General features: G+C 43.7%; 1 protein-coding gene across 1 annotated transcript in view; it reads left to right on the top strand.

Annotated features, from left to right (window-relative positions):
- The window catches only part of lrp5 (low density lipoprotein receptor-related protein 5), a 79,217-nt gene that overhangs the window by 42,869 nt on the left and 14,552 nt on the right, over nucleotides 1–21,796 (top strand). Inside the window, exons 12-19 of the mRNA XM_074677283.1 lie at nucleotides 15,195–15,411; nucleotides 15,498–15,651; nucleotides 15,761–15,896; nucleotides 16,987–17,231; nucleotides 18,353–18,537; nucleotides 20,729–20,877; nucleotides 21,045–21,222; nucleotides 21,416–21,612. Of these exons, the coding sequence (XP_074533384.1) occupies nucleotides 15,195–15,411; nucleotides 15,498–15,651; nucleotides 15,761–15,896; nucleotides 16,987–17,231; nucleotides 18,353–18,537; nucleotides 20,729–20,877; nucleotides 21,045–21,222; nucleotides 21,416–21,612 (1,461 nt within the window). The remainder of the gene's footprint in view (nucleotides 1–15,194; nucleotides 15,412–15,497; nucleotides 15,652–15,760; nucleotides 15,897–16,986; nucleotides 17,232–18,352; nucleotides 18,538–20,728; nucleotides 20,878–21,044; nucleotides 21,223–21,415; nucleotides 21,613–21,796) is intronic.

Genomic DNA, 21,796 nt, shown 5'->3' with positions numbered 1-21,796 from the left:
ACACAAATTATGACTAGCTATTAAAAAGTTCCATCTTCAATTTAATGCATGGGACTAAACTAGATTTTAAGTAGAAATGTCACAGCTTTCAAAACATGCAATAAATACAATTACAACAAAATACAATGAAACATTTTCAAAATTTATTTCAACCAAAACAATAACTCGTGAATTTATAAGCCCAGGTTGATCCTGCATGGTGTTATAAAGTGAGATGCTGTGTAGTTGCCTTATAGTAATTAACACACAGGAGCAGGAGTGACAGAATCTCCGCGGAGAATTTTTTTTTTATAATCAGCTACATTTTTGCCGATGTTGATTAATCGGTGACAGGCATAATCGGCATGATTAATCAGCCCGCCCGATTAATTGGTCAGGCTCTAGTGCTTATACCCTCTCAGGATCTAACTTCTTACGTGGGCATGGGTACCTTTCACATTTTAAACGATGCAGTACCAATGCCCAGTATCTAGCAATCAGTATCAGTACTCAGCAGTACCAATTTTCTGTACTTTTGTATGTATTTATGTGGTAGTAAATATACATTTGTAAATAATAAAATCTCAAAGTTTTTCAATTTGACATTTTATTTCCCAATATATACATTTGCAATGCTGCATTCAAGTCCAGCATGGAAAATCTGCTACTCTTCCACTCACAGTCACACCGATGCGTTTAAATATGGAAACATGGCACCGTTTGATTTTATGTGAATCAGCACTCTGAATTGGTTACCCTCCCTAAATGTGCATAGGTGGACTCTATAGCGAATTAGCGGATTTAAAGCGGAGTGAGCATCAGTCAAAAATGCAATCTTAGGGGTGAAGACGGGGCTGCTCGTGCATACACACGGAGAGAGCTGAAGCGAGCGTCCTGAGGGGTATGGAGGAAACACGCTAATATGAGTGATGGCACCAAAGATACGGTTCTTAAGCCGCCTGCCACAGTCCCAGTGTGGGAATATTTTGTTTTTTATCAGAATGAACAAAGTGTGAGCTCGTGAACACCAACGAGCTGATATGTCGCATCTGTTTGAAAATAGTGGCGACGAAGAAGAAGAAGGGGAGGTGCAGCGGAGCCTTTTTCTTTGACAATCCGCTCTTACTGAGGCTTTTGGTCTGCAAAGTGAATAAAATAAAAGCGCTAAATGGTGGTGCTCAAAGACAGCTACATTACCAAAGAAATGCAGCCCTTCAATACGGTTGAAAGTCAGAAATGTTCAAAATGTTTGACAGACAGTACGGATTGACTGGGAAAAAGTACATGTTACAAACAATTCAGGAGCTGTATAAACTCCCTTTTATTCAGGCTATAGTTTTTATTGTTGTTTTTTTTGGGGGGGGGGTTCGGTTTTTCTATAGAGACAGGGTCTATGTTTTATTGTTTTTGATTAGTATTAAGTATTTTCATTGACATGTATTTTTTTCTAAAAGAGAGTCCATTTCATTTTCATTGTATTTTTTTCTCTTTCTTGTTTGTTAAATTTATTATAATTTTTGTTTAATTTATTTTATTTAAAAGATCCTGACCTTTTAATTACAGTTAAATACTCTTAGGAAATTAAAGTTTCTTGCTTTTGATTTGGTGTACTCACTTTATTATCCCATTTATCAAAATTATATCAATGAAAAAATGGAAAAAAAAATCAAAATAATATTGACAATAATATCGTTTATCGGCAATAATATTTTGGAAAATTAGCGTCTAACAAAATTTGTTATCGTGACAGGCCTAGTTTGAAATCATTTTATCCCCCACAGAAAGAGACTCTTGTTACAGTTTTGTCACGTGACGGCTTATCTTTGATGGTGCGTTGATGAAGTGGCTCATGTCTCTGTGAGCTCAGCTGCTGATGGTTTGAGTTTAGCCAACACAAACACACAGGCGACAGTAAGGCAAGAGGTGAGGGGTTAGCACAGCTTTACATGGACTATTTCAGGCTGGAATGTGTTGGTGTAAATATAGAGAACATGTATGACAGTATGAACATGTGACTGGATGCACAGGCCAGGTGGCGTGCAGAACAAGACGAGAAGGTGGAGATGGAATAAAGAGGTCTCAGTCTGTGCTGGGCCTGAGTGAGGATGAAGATGAAGACGAGTGCTTTGTGTGCGCTCTGCTCTCCTCTGATCCCTGAATGGATCAATCAGATAAAAGATTGAACTGAAGGTTTGTGTGCTCGCTGGCCTCTGAGGGGCTCCGTGCTGCCCCGGAGCTTTATCCCGGTGAGGGCCGTAAAAGATGATTTGAGACGCTTTGAGAGACGCTGAGCCGCTCTTTAAAACGCGCTCTGAGCTGATAATGGAGCCGGCAGCCAACGACAGGAAAACACACGGAGAAGATCCAGCTCTGACAGGCAGCAGCACACTGAGCTTCTGTTCGCCGGTCTGAGCCTGAGACGCTGATGAAGCTGAAACCAGGACGGCTCAAACAAGAGGAACCAGGCCCAGGTCCAGTCCACTCTGCCGGTGCCATGAGGACTGTTTTGGAGTTTTGTTTTTCTGCTGAAGTGGAATCAGAGCGTCTCATTTCAGAGTGTCCCACACAGGAAGAGACTACACCATACCGCAAGCAAAGCTTTACCCAGAAAGCACTTCAACATGTACGGCTTTGTCCACAGGGGGCGCCAAAATTAACACAACAGTTTAACACAACAAATAGAGGTGTGTTCCTCAGTTTGTTACAGAAGCAAACTCACAACTTCATCCTTCATTCAGCCGTCCAGATAATTTTTATTTTATTTTTTTGGTCGCATGTGTTTGAACCTTAATCCAGAGAGCGCTTGACTTGAAATGTCACAGTTTCTGAGATTAAGATCATGACCAATCTAACATCCTGACACCGTCACACAGGTTGTGTGTTCCTGCACACTGAGCAGGACGAAACATGTCAGATCAGGTTCAGTCAGCTCTGTTTATGATCACTGTACGCATTGACAGGGTGTGTTTCTGCATCTCCACCTGTGTGTGTATACACCAAGCCTGAGTTAACATATCACACACACTCTGTCTCTTTAAACGTCACACACACTCCATCACGGTGATGTAAGCCGTGTCCAGCAGCAACTCCTGGATTATCTTCCTGGAGTTCAGAGCGTTTCCATCAACTCTGCTGAGCTTCCTGTGACCAGTGAGCAGGTTACACACACACACACACACACTCACACACTCTCTCACACACAGAGTTTCCACAGCAACCTGCCAGCTGTGTGTTGCTCTCTTCCTGTTTGCTCTGTGCTCCTCCATCCCTCATCCCTCCATCCTGCTACCACAGACTGACAGCGACCGCGTGTCTCATTTTCTGAATGAGCACAGAGCGTGTGTGTGCATGTGTGTGTGTGTGTGTGTGTGTGTGAGTGTGTGTGTGTGTCATGGCTGATCTCATGTATCTCATTAGAAGGGTTATACTGTGGGCTGATGTAAGCAGTGTTGTGGTGAGGAAGAAGGAGCCGCTCGGAGCTCTCAGCTGTGTGTTTGTTGATCATGTGTTTCTCATGCTGATGGCTCTCCTGTGCTGGGCAGGTTCTCTCTGTTTGTCATGGACGTGTGCTCACAACATCACAGCAGGGCTCTGTAACTGTTCGCCACCAGAGGACAAAACCAGAATGCTTCAAAAGTTCCAGTCCCGTCAGTTTGGACATGGCGTATCTAGACACTCAGCAGAACAACAGTGAAAGGAGGAAACGACAGAAAAAATTTAAAGACTTGAAAAGTTTAAGTTGTTCATTATTTTTAACTATTAGGGCTCTAATTTTCTGGCGCAGCGCAGGGGGCACAAGCCTGGCGCAACCCGCGCAGTGTTAATTTCGTGCGGCGCACCGCCGTGCGCTGCCAATTTGACAATTTGGTAGACCGTCTGCGCAGAGATGGGTGTGACGGTGCACCAGGGGGAGGTGTCAGCAGATTCATGTTGGTGCAGTGACAATTTCGTGACAAAATCAGTGCAGAAAGCGCGCTGAAAGCTCGCCAGCTCCAACCTGGTCTATCCTCGGCGCAAAACGGGGCGCACCCTCCACAGCTGTAATTTGGTCACAGGCGCACATGTTCGCACATGTCAACAAAGCCTCAGAGGCAGGTTTCCAGAGTGTCAGGCACATTTTAATGCAATAAACAATCACAGCAATCACTATTTAATGTAACTGTCTGAACCAGCATATACATTTGTATCTATATTAACTGTCCCGTCACATCTGATGTCAGATTAAAGCCGTTTGTCATAATGGAAAGTTAACCTGACGGCAGCTGGAAGTTTGATGCACATCTTACAATTAAACAATAAACAGCCTTAACATCTGATACTAAGTATATATCTGGTTCTCTCATTTCATTTAATTCAAAGAAAAGAGAGAGAGAAAAGAGGAAGAAAAAACAGACAAAATAAATGTATGTCACTCAGGATTTACCTGTGATTTCCCATATTTCTGTTTTAGTCTTTATTTTTAACATGATCTAAAAAGATGGAGTACATTATTGTAAGGAGGATGAGGTGGAGACACCAGGAGAGTATACAGTATATCAGCAAAGGTTCTGCTATTTGGCGATGACAAACCAGGAGTGCGGGTGGATCAAAAGTATTCTGAATGGATAAGCCAGCTGTGTAACTGTCTCTTCATTTTGTACTCCTATTAATGACAAAGGAACAGATTACATCTGTCCCGGGAGCTGGCCCACACGGTGATGTGCTTCATGTCCTCCGATGTGCCCCGCTGTCCATTCTCCTGCTGCAGGGACAGGGGCTCTGACCATCTCCGCTACCGGGTCTTTCCAGCACACTTTCCATGGTGCTGGGGATCACTCAGACCAATCAGACGCTGCGCCTCAGTCGCAGGGCATTTAAAGGCGCAGAGAGGGGCTCATTTGATTGGTGAAAACAGCGCTCGGCTGTGTTAAACCCACTCACGACTTTTCTCCTCCCTCTCTGCCATTTGCGCGGAGGGAGGCGTGGACGCACACCCCTGGGCCTCTCTGTGCCTTCAGTGCGCCTCTCTTGGCACTGCAGGAAACTTGCAAAGTGCACCGGTCACGCCCTGTCCGTGCGGCGAAGGCCAGCGCAGGGCAGGTGGGCCTGCGCTTGCGCCTGGTCTACAAAATCAGAGCTCTTAGTGTTCTCAATCTTTCTCAGACTTTTGTTTGGCCTATTATAGTGACAGTCCTTCACCTCCCTGTTCAAGTGTAAAGTATTTTTCCAAAACAGAGCTGAACATTAAATCTGTAACTTCATCAGACTGATTAAGTCTCCCCCCCCCCTCAAGTTTTAAAACAAATGGCAATAACATTTTTAATATGTTTCTGTTATGTACTGACTTTACTCTGACTACGGATGGGCAAGTACTGGTATCAGTATCAGGTATCGGGTAGAGGTAGACCGATATATCGGCCGGCCGATATATGGACATTTGTCTCTATCGGCCATCGGCCGTATTTTCTTTTAAAAAGCAGATTTTTGATCCGTTGTATAAAATGACGCAATTTTTGATCAGGCACAAAAAAGATGAGCACCTCAAACTTGTGGTACCAGTTGGATACATTACATACTTTTGTTCAAATTATATTAATAATTTTAAATTTCTTTTTTGACATTTTAAGAAGAGTGTGAATGTTTACCACTGCTTGTTACATTGTGTGTTTAATCAGACAAAATATTTCATTGTTTTGAAAGCTGAATAAATGTTCAGAGGACTGGACACGACTTGTTCTAATAGATTTCTTTTAGTTGCTCAGAAATTGCTGCGTTTCACAAAAATGTGATAAATATATATTTATTTAACAATTGGCCTGAATATCAAATTGGAAAAATCGGCTATGCATATCGGCATCGGCTGCCCAAATTTGGAAAGCATCGGCATCGGCCCCCAAAAAACCCATATCGGTCGACCTCTAGTATCTGGCCATTATCAACAGACGATACTCAAGCCAAAAACACCTTGCATGAAGTAAGTCCTCCTTGCCAGTAGTTGGGGCTACATTGGTGCTCCCAGCCCAGCGTGGCTCTAATTCTCCAGCCAGACCCTTCTCCTCTGTTGTTCCCAAATAGTGAAATTCATTACCTAACTTTACACAGAGTCCCTTTCTACTTTAAGAGATGTCTGAAGACTCATCTGTTCAGGGAACACTTAGGCCCTTAACCTGAGCCTTCTCCTCTTTGTCCTCAGGGGTAGAATGAGTCAGAAGGTCTCAGACCCAGATCTAAGTCAATATTTAGCACTGATCATTGAATGTTGCTGAAAGTGAAACATATTGTTGTAGCGATTAATTGTGGTTAGTTATGGCCACATTATTCAACTTAGAAAAATAATCTTCTTGCACTTAATGGCAGCACCTGCAGATGAATAACTTGTTGCAGTTTGTTGCACTAACTAGGTTTTCCCTTCTGTCTAAATTCTTGCTTGTGTTGTACGTCTCTTTGGACTGTACATTGCTGCGGTTTGACTCCACAGCAAATGTTTGTCAGGTCCTGTTCAAACAACATGTCTAAACCAAGAAAAGTTAACAGTTAAGCTGTTTTATTTTGAACTTCAGTTTATTTAGAATAAATGAATAAAACTCTGACAGTTGTTTGTTTTGCTTTTTTGGTTCCAATACCGATCCGATACCAGTGTTTGATAATAACCTGCATGGCATACTGTGATAAGACTGATAATAGTTTGGGTAAATGACAAAAAAAAGAGTATATGGAATTCCTGAAGTTATTGTTTATTCAAACTATAGATTATCTAAGTGTTTACCAGCTACACAAAGCTGCAGAATGTACAGAAATTACTATTCAGTGTTGACTTTGTTGCCCTGTAGACTGGTAACACAGCAAAAAACTAAGAAAGTGCATCAGAGGTAACATTTGGTATCAAGTAGCTGAGCGTGACGGTAAAAAAACAAAAGGTATAGAGCTGGTTGCCTGAATCAGTAACGTGGATCAGCCCCTTCCCACCAATACTGATCCAGCTTTGTGGGATACACCTATGCTCCATACCAGGATTGGTATCAGTACTTGGTATTGGTGAGTCCTCCTATCGGTCTAAAAAAGAGTGGTATCAAACATCCCTCACTGTAAATGAGCTCCAAACAATCCCTTTTCTCTCCCTGCTGTTTTAGAAAACCCCCATTCAGCCTCTGTCTCCAACACTGCTGTCTCTTTAAGGCTCCCCACTCAACAAAGCCCCTTCACTGTGATTGGCCAGCCATCTGGAGGCCTTTTGGGGCCGAGCTAATGGTAAACTTTGGTGTTTGAGTCCCACCCATCCAACGTGCCATAAAGAAGTTTAGAGGCCCTAACTTACGGACAGATTCAGGGATTTCTACAACAGATGAATATGAAGAGGTTTGAACATCTGCACACGCTCAGTCTGAACATCCAGCATTGATACTTTATATGATGTTTAAAGCAGGAGAAAGCAGAACACCCCTCTTTGAGAAATCAGTGTGGTTATGCCTTTGTTTACAGTATCACAGATGGTCACTCCTTGTATTTATCATAGTTTGAGTTTCAGCTGTGACACGTGGTCACATGCACAGAACAGCTGTGAGTTAGACATACTCTTCTCTCAGATCAGCAGTTCCAGGTGAGACAGAGCTCCACACTGAAAGACTGAGAAAACAGAGTCTCCTGTCAGGAACATGTTGGAATGAAAGTTTTTTTTATAATGAAATCACTGAAAGCAAGTTGATTTTGAGCAAATAGTTCACAGGAAATAAGATCTTTTATTTCCTCATCACTAAAAGACGAGTCACGTCTTTTCACCAAATAACAGAAAGCTTATCAGACCAGGTGACAAAAGATTCAGGTCATCTGGAGCCTTGATATCAGTTTGATCAGTTTGATGATGAGGTGAATTCTGTGATCCCACACCCGACGTGACTCATGCTGCAGCCATGCAGCTGCTGGGTCCCTGAGTTTATCAGGTAAATGAAGCAGCTCTCAGGACGTGTCTCTGTGTGTTTTTGTTTCAGAGTTTTCAGAGATTCTCCTCCCCCTGTGCGTGTGTGTTTATCACTGAATGTGTGTGTGAGCATATGTGAAGTGTCCTGCGACGCTCTGACTTCTGCCTGCGTGTCCGATCAGACCTTTGTTACTTTTGTGCCTGTTCCCTCTTTCTGTCTTTTTGTCCTCTTTTTTTTCCTCCTCCGTGTCCATCAAGAAATGAGACGTTCTCACAGCCGAAATGAAGAAAGACGGGGGTAAAAAATCACGCTCCCAGTGCATAATTCTTGGTGAAAAAGGCAGCGTAGAGAAAGAGGGAGCAGGAGAGGAGGAGAGGCAGAGAAAGGGAGTCTCTCTGCCATCTTTTCACTGGGATGGCCATGTCTAATTGTGTCACAGTGATAAATGAATAGGTTTTTTGTGGAGGGGTTGGGAACCTCCCTTGGATCAGAGGCCCATCAAAGTGAATGGTTTATTTTTTCTGTTTGCTCACCCCCGCCCTCTGAATGGCTATTTAAATTAGTATTCACTCAACAGATAGCTGGAAACACGGCTGCTCATCGCAGCATCAACTCATTCTTCTGGCTCGGCTGCTCCGTCCTCAGCAGGAGAAGAAACCTGAGCTGCAGCGGTCGGCTGCATCCAGTCCAATCTGCAGTTTATTCAGCGAAATCCAGAGTTACTGGAACTCTCAGCTCTGAGCAGATCCATCCTTTGTTTGAGTCAGGACATTCTGTTTTTCATGGACGCAGACAGAGGTGTAGTAAGAGTTGTTCTTGGCTCCTGACGGCTGAAAATGTCTCTGCAGTTGTTCCCCTCAAGTGTGGACTCAGAGGTTCAACCCCCAATAGACTATTTCCTGTGTGTGTGTGTGTGTGTGTGTGTGTGTGTGTGTGTGTGTGTGTGTGTGTGTGTGTGTGTGTGTGTGTGTGTGTGTGTGTGTGTGTGTGTGTGTGTGTGTGTGTGTGTGTGTGGACAAAGAAGTCTGTGTCTGTTGGCATCCATGCATAACTGTGAATTTCTCTCCTTTCTGTGTTTCCTTCACTTCTTCGTCAGTGTGCAGAGTGAGGCCTGTTCACACACACACACACACACACACACACACACACACACACACACACACACACACACACACACACACACACACACACACACACACACACACACACACACACTGAACATTTAGTTCCATTTAATATAAAAACACTATCATGTGATTTTTTCCAGAGATTTTTATATTACATGCACTCCACTCTCCATGTGTTAGCATGTTTCTGAGGGCACTGCCACATTATCAAACCAAACCGTGTTTGAACACACTTCAACCCTAAGGCCCAGTTCGTTTTGCCAGTGTGACCACAAGCGTGCCATGCTTGAGCATTATTCACTTCTCTGCTGTGGCACACTTGGTAGAGGTGGGCTTCAGCACAATTCACTCCATGCACGAGGTGTAGATTTATCAAATACACTTGATATATCGCGGGTTGTTGCATGTGTGGTGTATGGAATGACTATATTGGGACCATCAAGTACAGATAATTACTTAAAACATTTACTTGATTATTTGTACTAAATTGGGATCATCAAGTACAAGCAATTAAATGTTGTAAGATGTTGGTATACAATTCACTTCAGTGTTTTGCTTCTTTTATTCTCCTCTAACAGCCAGCAGTACACTCCCCCACCCACCCACTCAGAAAGCTCTCCTGCGCATGTGTGTTTTTGTATCAGGAGAGGAGAAAAAAGTTGCTTGCTCAGGTCGTCAGCTGCATTTTGTGGGATTTTGCTGCCTGGATGATCCCTGCCAGATTCTCCCCCAGGTCTCCATAAGAAGCGAACATGACAACATGTAGCCTACTTAAGTTTCATTTTCTACTCTCTCTTTTCACTCATTTCGTCTATGCACACTTTTATGCATCAAAGGGTTGAACTTGTATTTTATACAGTGATTTAGAGGAGAAATCAGAATGGATAGTGTGCACTGCAGTACAGTCTAAAAATATTGAGATATTGGTTTTAGGCTGTATCATGCAGCCCTTAACACAAGCATGTGGACATGAGGTATGATCCATCAGGTATGATCCATCAGGTATGATCCATCAGGTATGATCTATCAGGTATGATCCATCAGGTATGATCGCTCTGACCGCTCCTCTCAACAAACCTTTTTAAACAATAGTGGGGAGCAGTTTGACCGCTGGCAGTACTCTCCAGTGGGGGGAACAACACTGCGGGGGGCGATTGTGCTTAAGTACGGCAAGGTTCATATGGCCAATGTGACCGTGCCCTAAAAGTTAGAGCCTTTGTTTCATGGTGCTCAGTTTGTCAACTGAATTACCGGTTGCAATTATTAAGATCAAGGGCCAATCCCTATTCTACCCTTTAGCCCTTGGTTTTGTGCGCGCATAGAGATGGGTACTTTCATAGGTACCGACCAAATTCTGTCTGCAGTCTGAGTACCAATTCACATAAAATCGAACGGTACCTAAACGCATCCTTGTGACTGTGAGGGAGTGGAAGAGTAGGAAATTTTTCATGCAGGACATGAACACAGCATTGGGAGATTATAAACTAAAAATCAAATATGTTAAATTGAAAACTTAGAGATTTTATTATTAAACAAATTCATATTTATTACCAAATTAACACACAAAATTACCAAAAATTAGTACCCTGGAGTACTGTCAACTGTGAAAGGTACCCATCCCTAAGCATGCATGTTGAGTAAAGGGGTGTCCCAATACTCCATAACTTTGATATTAGGTTAAAAGCTACACAGCCGTTAAGACGAAGACAAACCAGGGCCTCACTTGGAACCAGGGGTATGACAAATTTCCCATGATATGGATACTTTTTTAATAAGATACCCAATCCTTTGCTCCTCCGCGTAAATATTAGCCATGTTTTTTAATTGTTGTATTTTTGCTTATTAAAATGCTCTAGTTAACACTGGTTACCAACAGCTACAGCTAATAATAACTACACTGATATCAGAGCAGGGTGACACACAGCAAACAGACTTCACTACAATGAACTGCATTTCATGAAAGATTGGACAGCTAAGCTGCATTCAGGAGCTGCATTAGCTACACAAGCTAACCTTATGGTCATATGAATTCTTATTACTGTAACATTAGCATAGCGTTAGCCTTTCATAGCTTGGCTGTCTCATCGCTCATGGTAGTAAAGTCTGTTTTCTTTGAATGTGTCGTCCTAATCTGACATCACTTTGTAAAATGAATCCGCTATAGAAGAGAAGAAATAGTCGCTCTGGTCTAAGATACTTGAGCTGTCTGAGTGGGACTGATCTGGAAAAGAGAGGCGCTTCTGTTGTTACCAGTACTGATCGTAGACCTGCAGTACCTTTAAACACCACAGGAGGGTGCCTGTAACATGTAAGTTGACGTAGGCACACTGCTCCCTGTGTGCACGGAGTGAATGAACCTTGCTTTGCAGCATTAGCATGCCTTTAGAAAGTCTACATTTTGCCTTTGTTTGGGCACTCTGCTGTGATTCTGCAGGAAGCAGGACTCTGGACGTCAGAGTGAGGTTATCGCGTAGCGAGGAGCAGAGGGCTCTCAATGAAGCAGCTATAAGAACATCTGCGTCAACATCTGAGCGCTGAGGCTCCCAAAGATCTCCGTCCTGAGCCATCGCCTCTGCAGACACACAGCACCGCCACGCTGCTCATGTCTAACGTAATCTCCTGCTTGCGTGTGTCTGATCTGGCAGCAGAGAGTCAGCCAGGAGCTTCAGAGCAGAGTCACTTGTGCACCCTCCAGTACACACTCTGCATCACACACAGACCACAGGAAGAAAGAAAAACACTCTGCAGATGAGTGTGTGTCCAAAATAAAAGCCTGCATCTATTTCAGTCCCTGTCAGTCCAGGAATAACCCAAGCGCAGGGCAGGAGGGACAAGGAGGAGGGACGCACACGGGCTCTAATTGTAGCCTTGTAGATCGCAGCTCTCACTCTCTGCACACACACACACACACACACACACACACTCACACATGGGTTGCCTGTTGGCTGTGGTGCCTGTATCCGCTTTCAGGCTAGTAATAGATGCCTTGTGACTGACACACACACACAAACACACACACACACACACACACACACACACACACACACACTCACACACACAAACCTGCCTGTGTTTCCAACAATGTTAATGGAGATTTAACGAGCCCTGCCTAACATTGTTTTCTATGGGACTTAGTGAAAAATAAACAGAAATCATAAAACATCATTAATCCTCTTGTCTTTGTGACCTCATGACGGACACACTGTCGTGGACACTGAGGCTAAGAGCTGATTGTTCTTCCTGTCACACACTGATCTGAATACGTCAGAGCCGGTCACTTTGGGAAGTTTTCAGCTTGTCAGTGAAAGTTTGATCAAACTTTTCTGACTCGGTCAGTCAGTCAGTCAGTCTGTGTTTGCTAAATGTGTTTGGATGATACCTCTGCCATCAGTGTGTGAATGAGACAGACTTTATACAGGTACAGGTCCATTCCTGGATCAAAAAGGGGGACGGTGAGATGCTGAAGTTAATGATCTGTTGAGGGGTAAGGGGTTGGAGTTAATGTGGTCTTTTGTTATCAGTCTGTCAGGTCAGCCATGCCCCATTCATACAAGATTCACCATGTGAATCATCTCTTTGACTGGGTGTGTATGTGGTTTCTGGTGCTTTGTGATCCAGCCTAAAGTGGTCACTGGAGGAACTGAATTCATTTCTTGTGGCAAGAGGCTGCCACACAGCAAGAGCCAGCCTCTAGTGGACACTTAATGATCTGCATTTTTATTAATGTTTTTCTGCTCTGGCTTCTTTTCTTCAACACTGGGGGGGGGCGCTACCGCTAGTTTTAGCCTGGTGTTTTGTGGCATTTTTCTCCTTCTTCTTCTTCTTCTTCTGTAATACTGTAATGTGGTGGGCTGATAGCTCTCTGAAGCACTGGTCACCTCCTGGTGGAGGTACGACATTACATCCAGACCAAACAAAGCTCTACTGCAGTCAAATCAGTAGGAGTGGCAGAAAAAAAGTGATCCACAGTATCAGGTTTTTTTTTTTTTTTTTTTTTAATTTTTTAAATCAAGATTTTTTTGTTCAAAGGTTTTTTGTTCTCGTTTGAAATCTTTTATTTTCTGTCTTAATTTAATAAGCTGGGTTGAACAAAAGGTACCCCTTGTCTCCAGCAGTGGGGGAATTTTTTTTTACTTAAATATCAGTTCCCCTGAATAAATCCTAGAAACTGTCCGTTTTTAAATTCACCTACTGTACTAGCGGTGGTAAGTCATATGTGAAAAAGAGCAAAATCTGCAGTATGCTAAGAATTCCCTAATGTCCTTCTGACCTGGGAAAATATCTCATTAAGCATCACACCAGTCCACCATACTGTTTCCAACTATGCGTTGATGCTGTTCCTCTTCTTTTTCTGTATATTGTGGGTGTAACTTAAGTTAATTACCGCCACCTCCTGGAATAAGTTGACATTACATCTACAGGACAACAACAGTAATGTTAGATGATCCGTGAGAGAGAAGTGACGTGATGAGAAAGAAACACCAGTAAATCTTCTCGTTAACCATCTCACAACTGTTTTCATCCTCAAGTCATTAAAGCCAATACAAACAAATAAGTCACTTTTTTAAAGCATACGTGGATCATATGGAGGCACTTTTTCCTTCGGCTGTGTGATTTAACTTTTGGTGTAATACTAAAATAAATGTGATAAATTCTGCTGTAATATAAATCTCTGCCTTTTCGATAAGTTTTTATTTATAACAACAGGGCTCTGAAATCTTTCCCCATGTTAATTGTTTTCAACATGAATTTTAAAAATACTCTTTAAACCATTCAAAATAATGAAAGGACAGAAAAAATAACTATTCTTCATCGCTGATGGGTTTATAGAAGATGCTTTATCTGACAAATTCTTTGTATATTGGTAAAAATAACACTAAGATATTTGTTTTGAAGCCGGTGTAGTATCCTACAAAATAGACTCACAGTGGATTTTTGGGGAAAATATGGCTCCTGATAAAGTCTGCAGTAGACATGCGCAGATTTCCTTAATTTTAGGGGATCAGTGATCGGTGATCGGTGATCTGCCCATCCTTACATATGAAACTGATCTTATATACCTCTGGAAAGGTCTGACAGCCAACCATTGTTACTTTTCGCTCTGAGACCTAAAACTCAGGACACTTGTTTAAGTCAAAGCATAAAGATTTTATTGTTTCACGCGTATTGTTCAATGATTTTCAATAAAATAAAATTGGAACATTGAAGGCATATGCTGTCAGTTATGAAAAATAAAAATTGGTATCGCCAGGTCAGGCTTTTTAAAGACCGGTGATCAGCCAGAAGATTGTGATCAGCGCACTCCTAGTCTGTGGATATCATCATCATCATCCAACTTTTTCAAATAGTCTGGTGTGAAATAAGAGAATAAAAAATCACAAAATAATATCAGAGCTGAAGAGCTGCAGTTAAAATCAATCCAGCACCCCAAAAAATGGTAAAAGAATCAAACCAGGAGAAAAGTGCGTCATCCCAGCCCTACAAATCAGATTCTCTGTTTCATTTTTAAATGATTTCTGTTGCAGAAACTTGATATTGAAGCTGGGGCGTAACTTACTTTTTTATTTATGAATTGATTTATTTCATCTCATTATCTGTCCCTAAAGTCTGTCTGGACCACCTGACTCCTGCTTTTTATGACAAAGAGAGGAGCTCCTCTGTCATCATCAGGAGCTGAACTTTAAGTTTGTCATCACATGAGGAAACAAACAGGCTGGGTTACTGTCAGAATGAGTGGAAGTCCCCTTTAAAAGCACTTTTCAGCTCTTTTATTTTTGACAGTTGGACACTCGTCTTCCTGTGGACATCCCCGTTTTCTCCTCTCTATGCCATCGGTCAGTCTCTCCCTCCATCCTGTTTCCTTCAGCTCTCCTCCTCCTCCCTTCCTGCCTCTTCACCCCCAGCCTCTGGGTCCTGGGTGACCCCCTCCCTGGGGTCAAAGGTCAGGGCAGCAGCAGAGCAACAACCCCCGAGTTGATGGAAGATCAGGGACTTTTCAGTGCAGCTGTCACTGCATGTTTGAGAGACGGGGAAAGTTTGACCCTCTGATGGGTTTTTCTTCTCCGTGCTGTTTTAAAGTTCACCTCTAAGGTTTAAAACGTCATCATGGATTAAAAATAAAGAATGCACATGTAGAAGAAACCCTTCTTCATTCTCAGCTCTTAATACTTTTCTCTTTGTCTCTGTGTCTCAGGTGATAAACGTGGACGGCAGTAACAGGCAGACTCTGCTGGAGGACAAGCTGCCTCACATCTTCGGTTTCACTCTGCTGGGGGATTTCATCTACTGGACCGACTGGCAGCGGCGAAGCATCGAGAGGGTCCACAAAGCCACGGCGGAGCGGGAGATCATCATCGACCAGCTGCCCGACCTGATGGGGCTGAAGGCCACCAAAGTGACGGAGACTCACGGTGAGCAGAGGAACACGCTGGGTGAAGCCTGCAGGTGGAGCAGGATGTGAAATAGTGAAGGATCAAACCTCTGCTCTTTGCTGCAGGTACCAACGGCTGTGCCGAGGATAACGGCGGGTGCAGCCATCTTTGTTTCTGGTGTAAGCAGGCGGTCAGCTGTGCGTGTCCCATGGGGATGGAGCTGCTCTCAGACCTGCAGACCTGTGTGGTGCCTGAAGCCTTTCTGCTCTTCACGAACAGGTAAACTCAAGCCCCCTGCTGCACACACTGATTTACACTCTGCTCCTCCTGAGAGAGGAAAACGATGAACGCAGAGGTCCTCTGCAGCTGATTCCTCATTTTTCATCAGGGACAACATCCGGAGCATCTCTCTGGGGACAAACAGCAACGACGTGGCCATCCCTCTGAATGGAGTGAAGGAGGCGTCTGCTCTGGACTTCGACGTGTCCGAAAGAAGGATTTACTGGACGGACATACAGGCCAAGGTGGGAATTCTTCTTTGACATCAGGCTTTAACACACATAACATCAGCAATAAAACTGATTTGATGCATTGTTAGGGTTTTTTTTTCAAGTGTCAGCTTCTTAATTTACAACCCTTTGAGGGCATTAGAGGTCTAAACAGTCCTTTACTGCAACTGCTATAAAATCATTACAGATTAATATTTTTACCTCTTTTCCCGAGATCTTAACTTCCGTCCTTTTCAAAAACACCAAATATTTACGTTTTTTTACATAATCATTTAAATGCACAATTGCATTTTAATTGGGTTTTTACCAATAAGAAATGTGAGTGTATTGTGTTTAGATGTGGGGAAAATGTCCAATCTCATAGTAAACAGTAACAATGACGAATTGTGCTATTTTTCTCCAAAATGAGAGTCTGAAAAGAGAAAATACATGATGACTGTGCTTTAAAAAAATGTGGTCAAAAAGGAACTAAATGTGACATTTCTGTCCTTTGTTTATCTGGATGAGTTGTGAACTAAGAATCTAACACTGCTTAAAAAAATTATGATGCATTAAATCAGTTTTATTACTTATCTCAGGTATTTTTGAGCCTGATATAAAAAAAATCCCCCGCCCCCAACATTTAGGATATGGAAAATCACCTATTTTGTATGTTGTTGTTTTTATAAGGACAGTGACATCATTTAATAATATGTACATTTAAAGGGTGAAAATGATATAAGTAATTTAATATTTAATATATTCAGTTAGGACTGAAAATGATTCAAAGATTTGAGCAAAGAATAGCAAAAATACTTTTGTTTTGTTTGTATAGATGTTTTTGGCAGAGGACCCAGTTAATCATTGACCTTAGAAAAAAAAATGAAATGTGTAATTTTAGATTTTTCATGAAAAAAATCATCGGACAAAATAACATTCTATGTGGAGTAACAGAACCAAAATTAAAGCCAAAAATGAAACAAACAATGATGAAAACGTCCCTGATTCCTCCTGAGGGTCAAAGCTCAGGGACTGTGTTCTTCCAAACTGCAGATCTCTTCTTCTTCGTTTAAAGTTCAGCCCTCAGCTGAGACTGATGCTTTCTGCTGCTGTCCGTCTCTCTCAGACCATCAGCCGGGCCTACATGAACGGCAGCTCCGTGGAACACGTCATAGAGTTTGGGCTGGACTACCCAGAAGGCATGGCGGTGGACTGGATGGGCCGAAACATCTATTGGGCCGACACAGGAACGAACCGCATTGAGGTGGCCCGGCTGGACGGTCAGCACCGGCAGGTTCTGGTCTGTAAGGAGCTTGATAATCCTCGGTCGCTGGACAACCCCCGATCCCTGGCTCTGGACCCAGCTAACGGGTAAGACCAGAATCTGTACAGGTCCAATAACTGGTTTGAGAAATATGTGAAATATCTGAGTCCAGTTTGATAAAGACCAATCAGAGGTCAGAGGATCATCTCTGAAAACACAGTGTGTCCTCAGACTCTGTGAAGTTTGTGGCCCTCACAGTGTTTCCTAAGAACGTAAAGACCAGCTACACACACTGAGTGAGTCCTGGACCCCAGGTGTAGAAGAGGAGGTGGGTCAGAGGAGGTGGTGCTGGAAGGGAAGCTAGAGCTGACTCACAGGCCTCATAGAGGGCTGTAAGGGAGGGGGCGGTCAGTCTCCCTCGTCTTCTTTGGAAAAGCAGGTCAAACATATGATGGGTCAGCTGATCCTGGCTGGAAAGAGACGTGTTTCAGATCCAGATCATCCTGATTCACATCAGACTTTCCAGCAACCAGGTCCCTGTGCCTCAGAGCTGCGAGTCTGTACCAATGACTTCATGTAGCGTGTGTTTTCACTCAGGCTGAGGTAGTGAGAGTGTAGCCATGTCATCGTCATGGTATGCAGGTACAACAGCCAAAGCCACGCCCCTTTTGGCCCCAAACCCTCCAGCTGAGAGAGGCTGGATTCTGGTAAACCACTTTGTTTGTAACTGTATCATCCAGGGCCAACCCCCCGGACACACTGCCCACCCTGAGTGTGTGTGTGTGTGTGTGTGTGTGTGTGTGTGTGTGTGTGTGTGTGTGTGTGTGTGTGTGTGTGTGTGTGTGTGTGTGTATGTGTGTGTGTGTGTGTATGTGTATGTGTACCTGTGCCAGCCTGTCAGCATCCCGGCTCCTGTCACTCACCTGCTGATGTCTTCATGATGTCATGGTTCAGACCTGTCTGCGCGGCGCTGCCTCCAGGCGTCTGATGTCATTTAATGATCACACTCTCATGCTCGCACGGCTGAAGACAATAAAAACAAACGTGTGTTGTGTTGTTTTGTAGGAAACAGCGGTTAAAGAGTGGAAACAGGTTGTGGCTCTGGGAGAAATGATGTGGTTGGAGAAATATTTTTATGAGAGAGAGATTTTACAGCCTTTGATGGCTCTGCATCACGATGGGAGCAGTTTGTGTAACACTTTGTTGTAATCTGGTGTTTGTGCTGCAGCTTCATGTACTGGACGGAGTGGGGGGGTCGGCCTCGTATCGCCCGGGCCTACATGGACGGCAGCACCACCAACACCCTGGTGGACAAGGTGGGACGGGCTAATGGACTCACCATCGACTATGTGGACCACCGACTGTACTGGACCGACCTGGACACCTGCATGATCGAGAGCACCAACATGCAAGGTTTGAAGACACAGACTGACTATCTATGGTTCTATTCTATTCTATTCTTTGTAACCCAGAGGAGTGCCGAGCATCAGTGCTAACACGTTACAGATAAAAGCAACAACACAGTGAACATCTTAGATATGCAGTTTTTACAGACAAGCTCTTAATCACTGGATCATGAATATATTTTTGATAATTCTCAATTAGGATTTAAAAAACACAAGTAACAAAAAGCACATAAACAAATTTAAACCTGTTTCACATGATGAAAAGTAAAAAAACACTATGAGGAGCTCCATACTTTAACAGTGGTGTCCCACATTACTGCCCACTCTGGTCCTGGTTCACCTGTCCCATCCCCTCTAAAAAGTCATAAAGATTCAAAAGATTTTAAAAAATAACTTAAAGGTAGGGTCTGCAGGAACATTGTTACTTATTAATAAACACAACACTCAAACTAGGCTCCTCCCCCTTAGATCAAAGCCAACAACAGCTCACACCCACCTGTAGAATTGTGTTTCTACGTAGGGGAGACCAGTGAGCAGTGCACCTGACTTCACGTTAGCACAAGCTATTTGCTAATTCTTTCTAATTAGCTAATTGACACATACCTGGTTAGCATAAAGCTAACACACATCACTCTTTGTCCCGAGCTGCTCTCCAAGTTCCTGAAAGTGAGTGAAAGTGGAGCCAAGCTTCACCCTCGTTTAGGAAAAAGTTTTATCTGTTTGGAGTTTTGTTTCACTTCTGTTTTTGTTCTTCTTCTGTGCTACGCCCACTATCGTAGCTGCTCTGTTTTAGCTTCATCCACTTGGTTTTCAACACACAAAGTTACTTACGCCCTTGGCGCGCTGTGATCGATGTAACCATGACTATTCTCCGACCAGAAACATCCTGACACAACCAAAACATTAACATAAGCCGCGTTTCCACCAAGCAGTCCGGGTTAGTTCAGTACGGTTTGGAACGGTTTGGTACAGTTAAGCCTGATACCGTTTGTGTTTCCACAGTAAACTGTGCCCTCTCATGGTAGGCGGCATGTAAGCCGGAAGCCGCAGCTGTTACACAATGGCGCGACGCCGTAGCAGCTTACCCCGTTAATAAATCCAACAAAGAAGAAAAACCCGACACAGTAAACAAAGAGCACAGATGAAGACATGCAGCATTTCGTCCTCTCTGTGATTTTCATGTAGCTCTTTGATACAAAGTGCAATCAAGCTTTGTTTCAGAGAAGTCTGTGAGCCACCAGGAGACATGCAGCCGCTGTCGGGGGGTAAATGACCATTCTTTTGACCAATGAACGGTCTGCAGTGTGTTGCTCCGACTTCAGAGAGCGGATCGGTTCAGTCTGGCACCCATACAAAAGGGTCCCAAAAAAGTAGGTTGTCTCGTCTCGGTTTTTAAGGATCCGTCCCGGGATGAGTCAATGGAAACGCCGCAAAAAGCGCACCGTACCAAGACGAACTGAACTGGTCTGCTTGGTGGAAACGCAGCTATACAGACAGAGGAGGGGGTTGGGGCAGAAACAGACACTGACACACATATATAGAGGCCCAGAGGAGACAATTGAGCAGAATTATTCCAGTAAGAGATGAACTTGTATTTTTCAGGAAAATCCTGCAGACTCTACCTTTAAGAGAGAAACAGCAGACGCATTCTCCTCACAGTGAATCTGCTTTCATCAAAATCTTTGAAAATTCACAGGTTTCCAGGCCTAAAAATGATCTGTAGGTAAAAGGAAATTTGGGGAAAGTTTTAACAGTTTACTGTGTTTATAAAGCCACCATGCATGTTTAGATCAGGGGTCACCAACCTTTTTGGGACCGTGGGCTACCTCTGATACAAACATCCTCAATCCTCAAAAACAATCCTCAAACATTTCACTAAACAGTTTAACATCACAAAGGAAGTTTTGTTTCTTTGTTCAATGTCGTTTTTGGCTGAGAACTTCTTGGCCTTCAGGGCCACCATAAACCTTGATGTTTTTACTTCATGAGTAAACTGGTGTTTTCCATCCTGTTTTTGTTGCGTGAAATATTTGTCTTTGATGAAATGTTTTCAATATTTGAGAAGTGCTTGTGCAGTTGACCCTCAGGGCCACCATACTGATATGTTTAAGTTGTTTTAAAATAAAATGTGTGTCAAATTCTGATAGTCTACAGCAGCTAATCCACGTTTATTTCACATGTTGTAACTCCTCCTCCAGGCCTGCAGAGGGAGATCATCGTGGACGACCTGCCTCATCCCTTCGGTCTGACTCAGTACCGGGATTTTATCTACTGGACCGACTTCAACCTGCGCAGCATTGAACGAGCGGACAAACGCAGCGGACTGAACCGCACCGTGGTTCTGAAGGTACGGAAAGAGGTCACTCAGTCTTTATCAGAGGAGCGTTTCACTCCTCCTGGAAATGTGATCCTGGTTTAGTCCTGGATAGAGCTCTGAGGGTTAAAGACACAGGGTCCCACTGGAGTTAACCCATCATTAACCTGTTAACTGTCTTCTCCTCACCGCGTCCTCAGGGCCAGCTGGAGCTGATGCTGGACATCCTCGTCTTCCACTCCTCACGTCAGGAAGGAACCAACGAGTGTTCTCACAACAACGGCAACTGTGCTCACCTGTGTCTGGCCACGCCCGCCGGTGCTCAGTGCCGCTGTGCCTCCCACTATACTCTGAACCCTGATGGCCGAAACTGCAGCTGTGAGTAGAGACACACAGAGACACACAGAGACACAGAGGTCACAGGCTCAGTGTGAGAATAGTCAGGGTGATCCAGAGGACGGCCCCTCGGTCTTGATGCTAACCTCATCACCTGAAGCTGACTCCTCAGTCTCAACCTCACGTGGCTCCTCCTCATCACATGCAGATGTTGATTCTTCCTCTGTGTCTGCAGCTCCCTCTAGTTTCCTGCTCTTCAGCCAGAAGGCCAGTATCAGCAGGATGGTCCTCGGGGAGCAGAGTCCCGACATCATCCTGCCCATCCACGTCCTGAGGAACGTCCGTGCTGTCAGCTACGACCCACTGGACCGCCTCGTGTACTGGCTGGACGGACGGCAGAACATCCGCAGGGCGAGGGACGACGGAGCCATGGTAGTGTGTTTCCTCTTCAGTGTGCTACCACATGTAACTCTGAATCCATTCTGATGTGGGGGAAATGTGCAGAAGTTTTATGTTGAAAGAATGTTTAATCTGACAGTAACATCCCAGTGACATAACCTGCTCACATTTCTGAGGCATAAACACAGACTCTGACTGAGGAAACTTATACATTCAT

Source organism: Halichoeres trimaculatus, unplaced genomic scaffold (genome assembly GCF_033239565.1).
Source record: "Halichoeres trimaculatus isolate MK-OKI-2021-1 unplaced genomic scaffold, fHalTri1.1 fHalTri1_scaffold_10, whole genome shotgun sequence".
Taxonomy (NCBI): domain Eukaryota; kingdom Metazoa; phylum Chordata; class Actinopteri; order Labriformes; family Labridae; genus Halichoeres; species Halichoeres trimaculatus.
The sequence above is the reverse complement of the archived record's forward strand: the minus strand, read 5'-3'. Positions and strand labels throughout refer to the sequence as shown.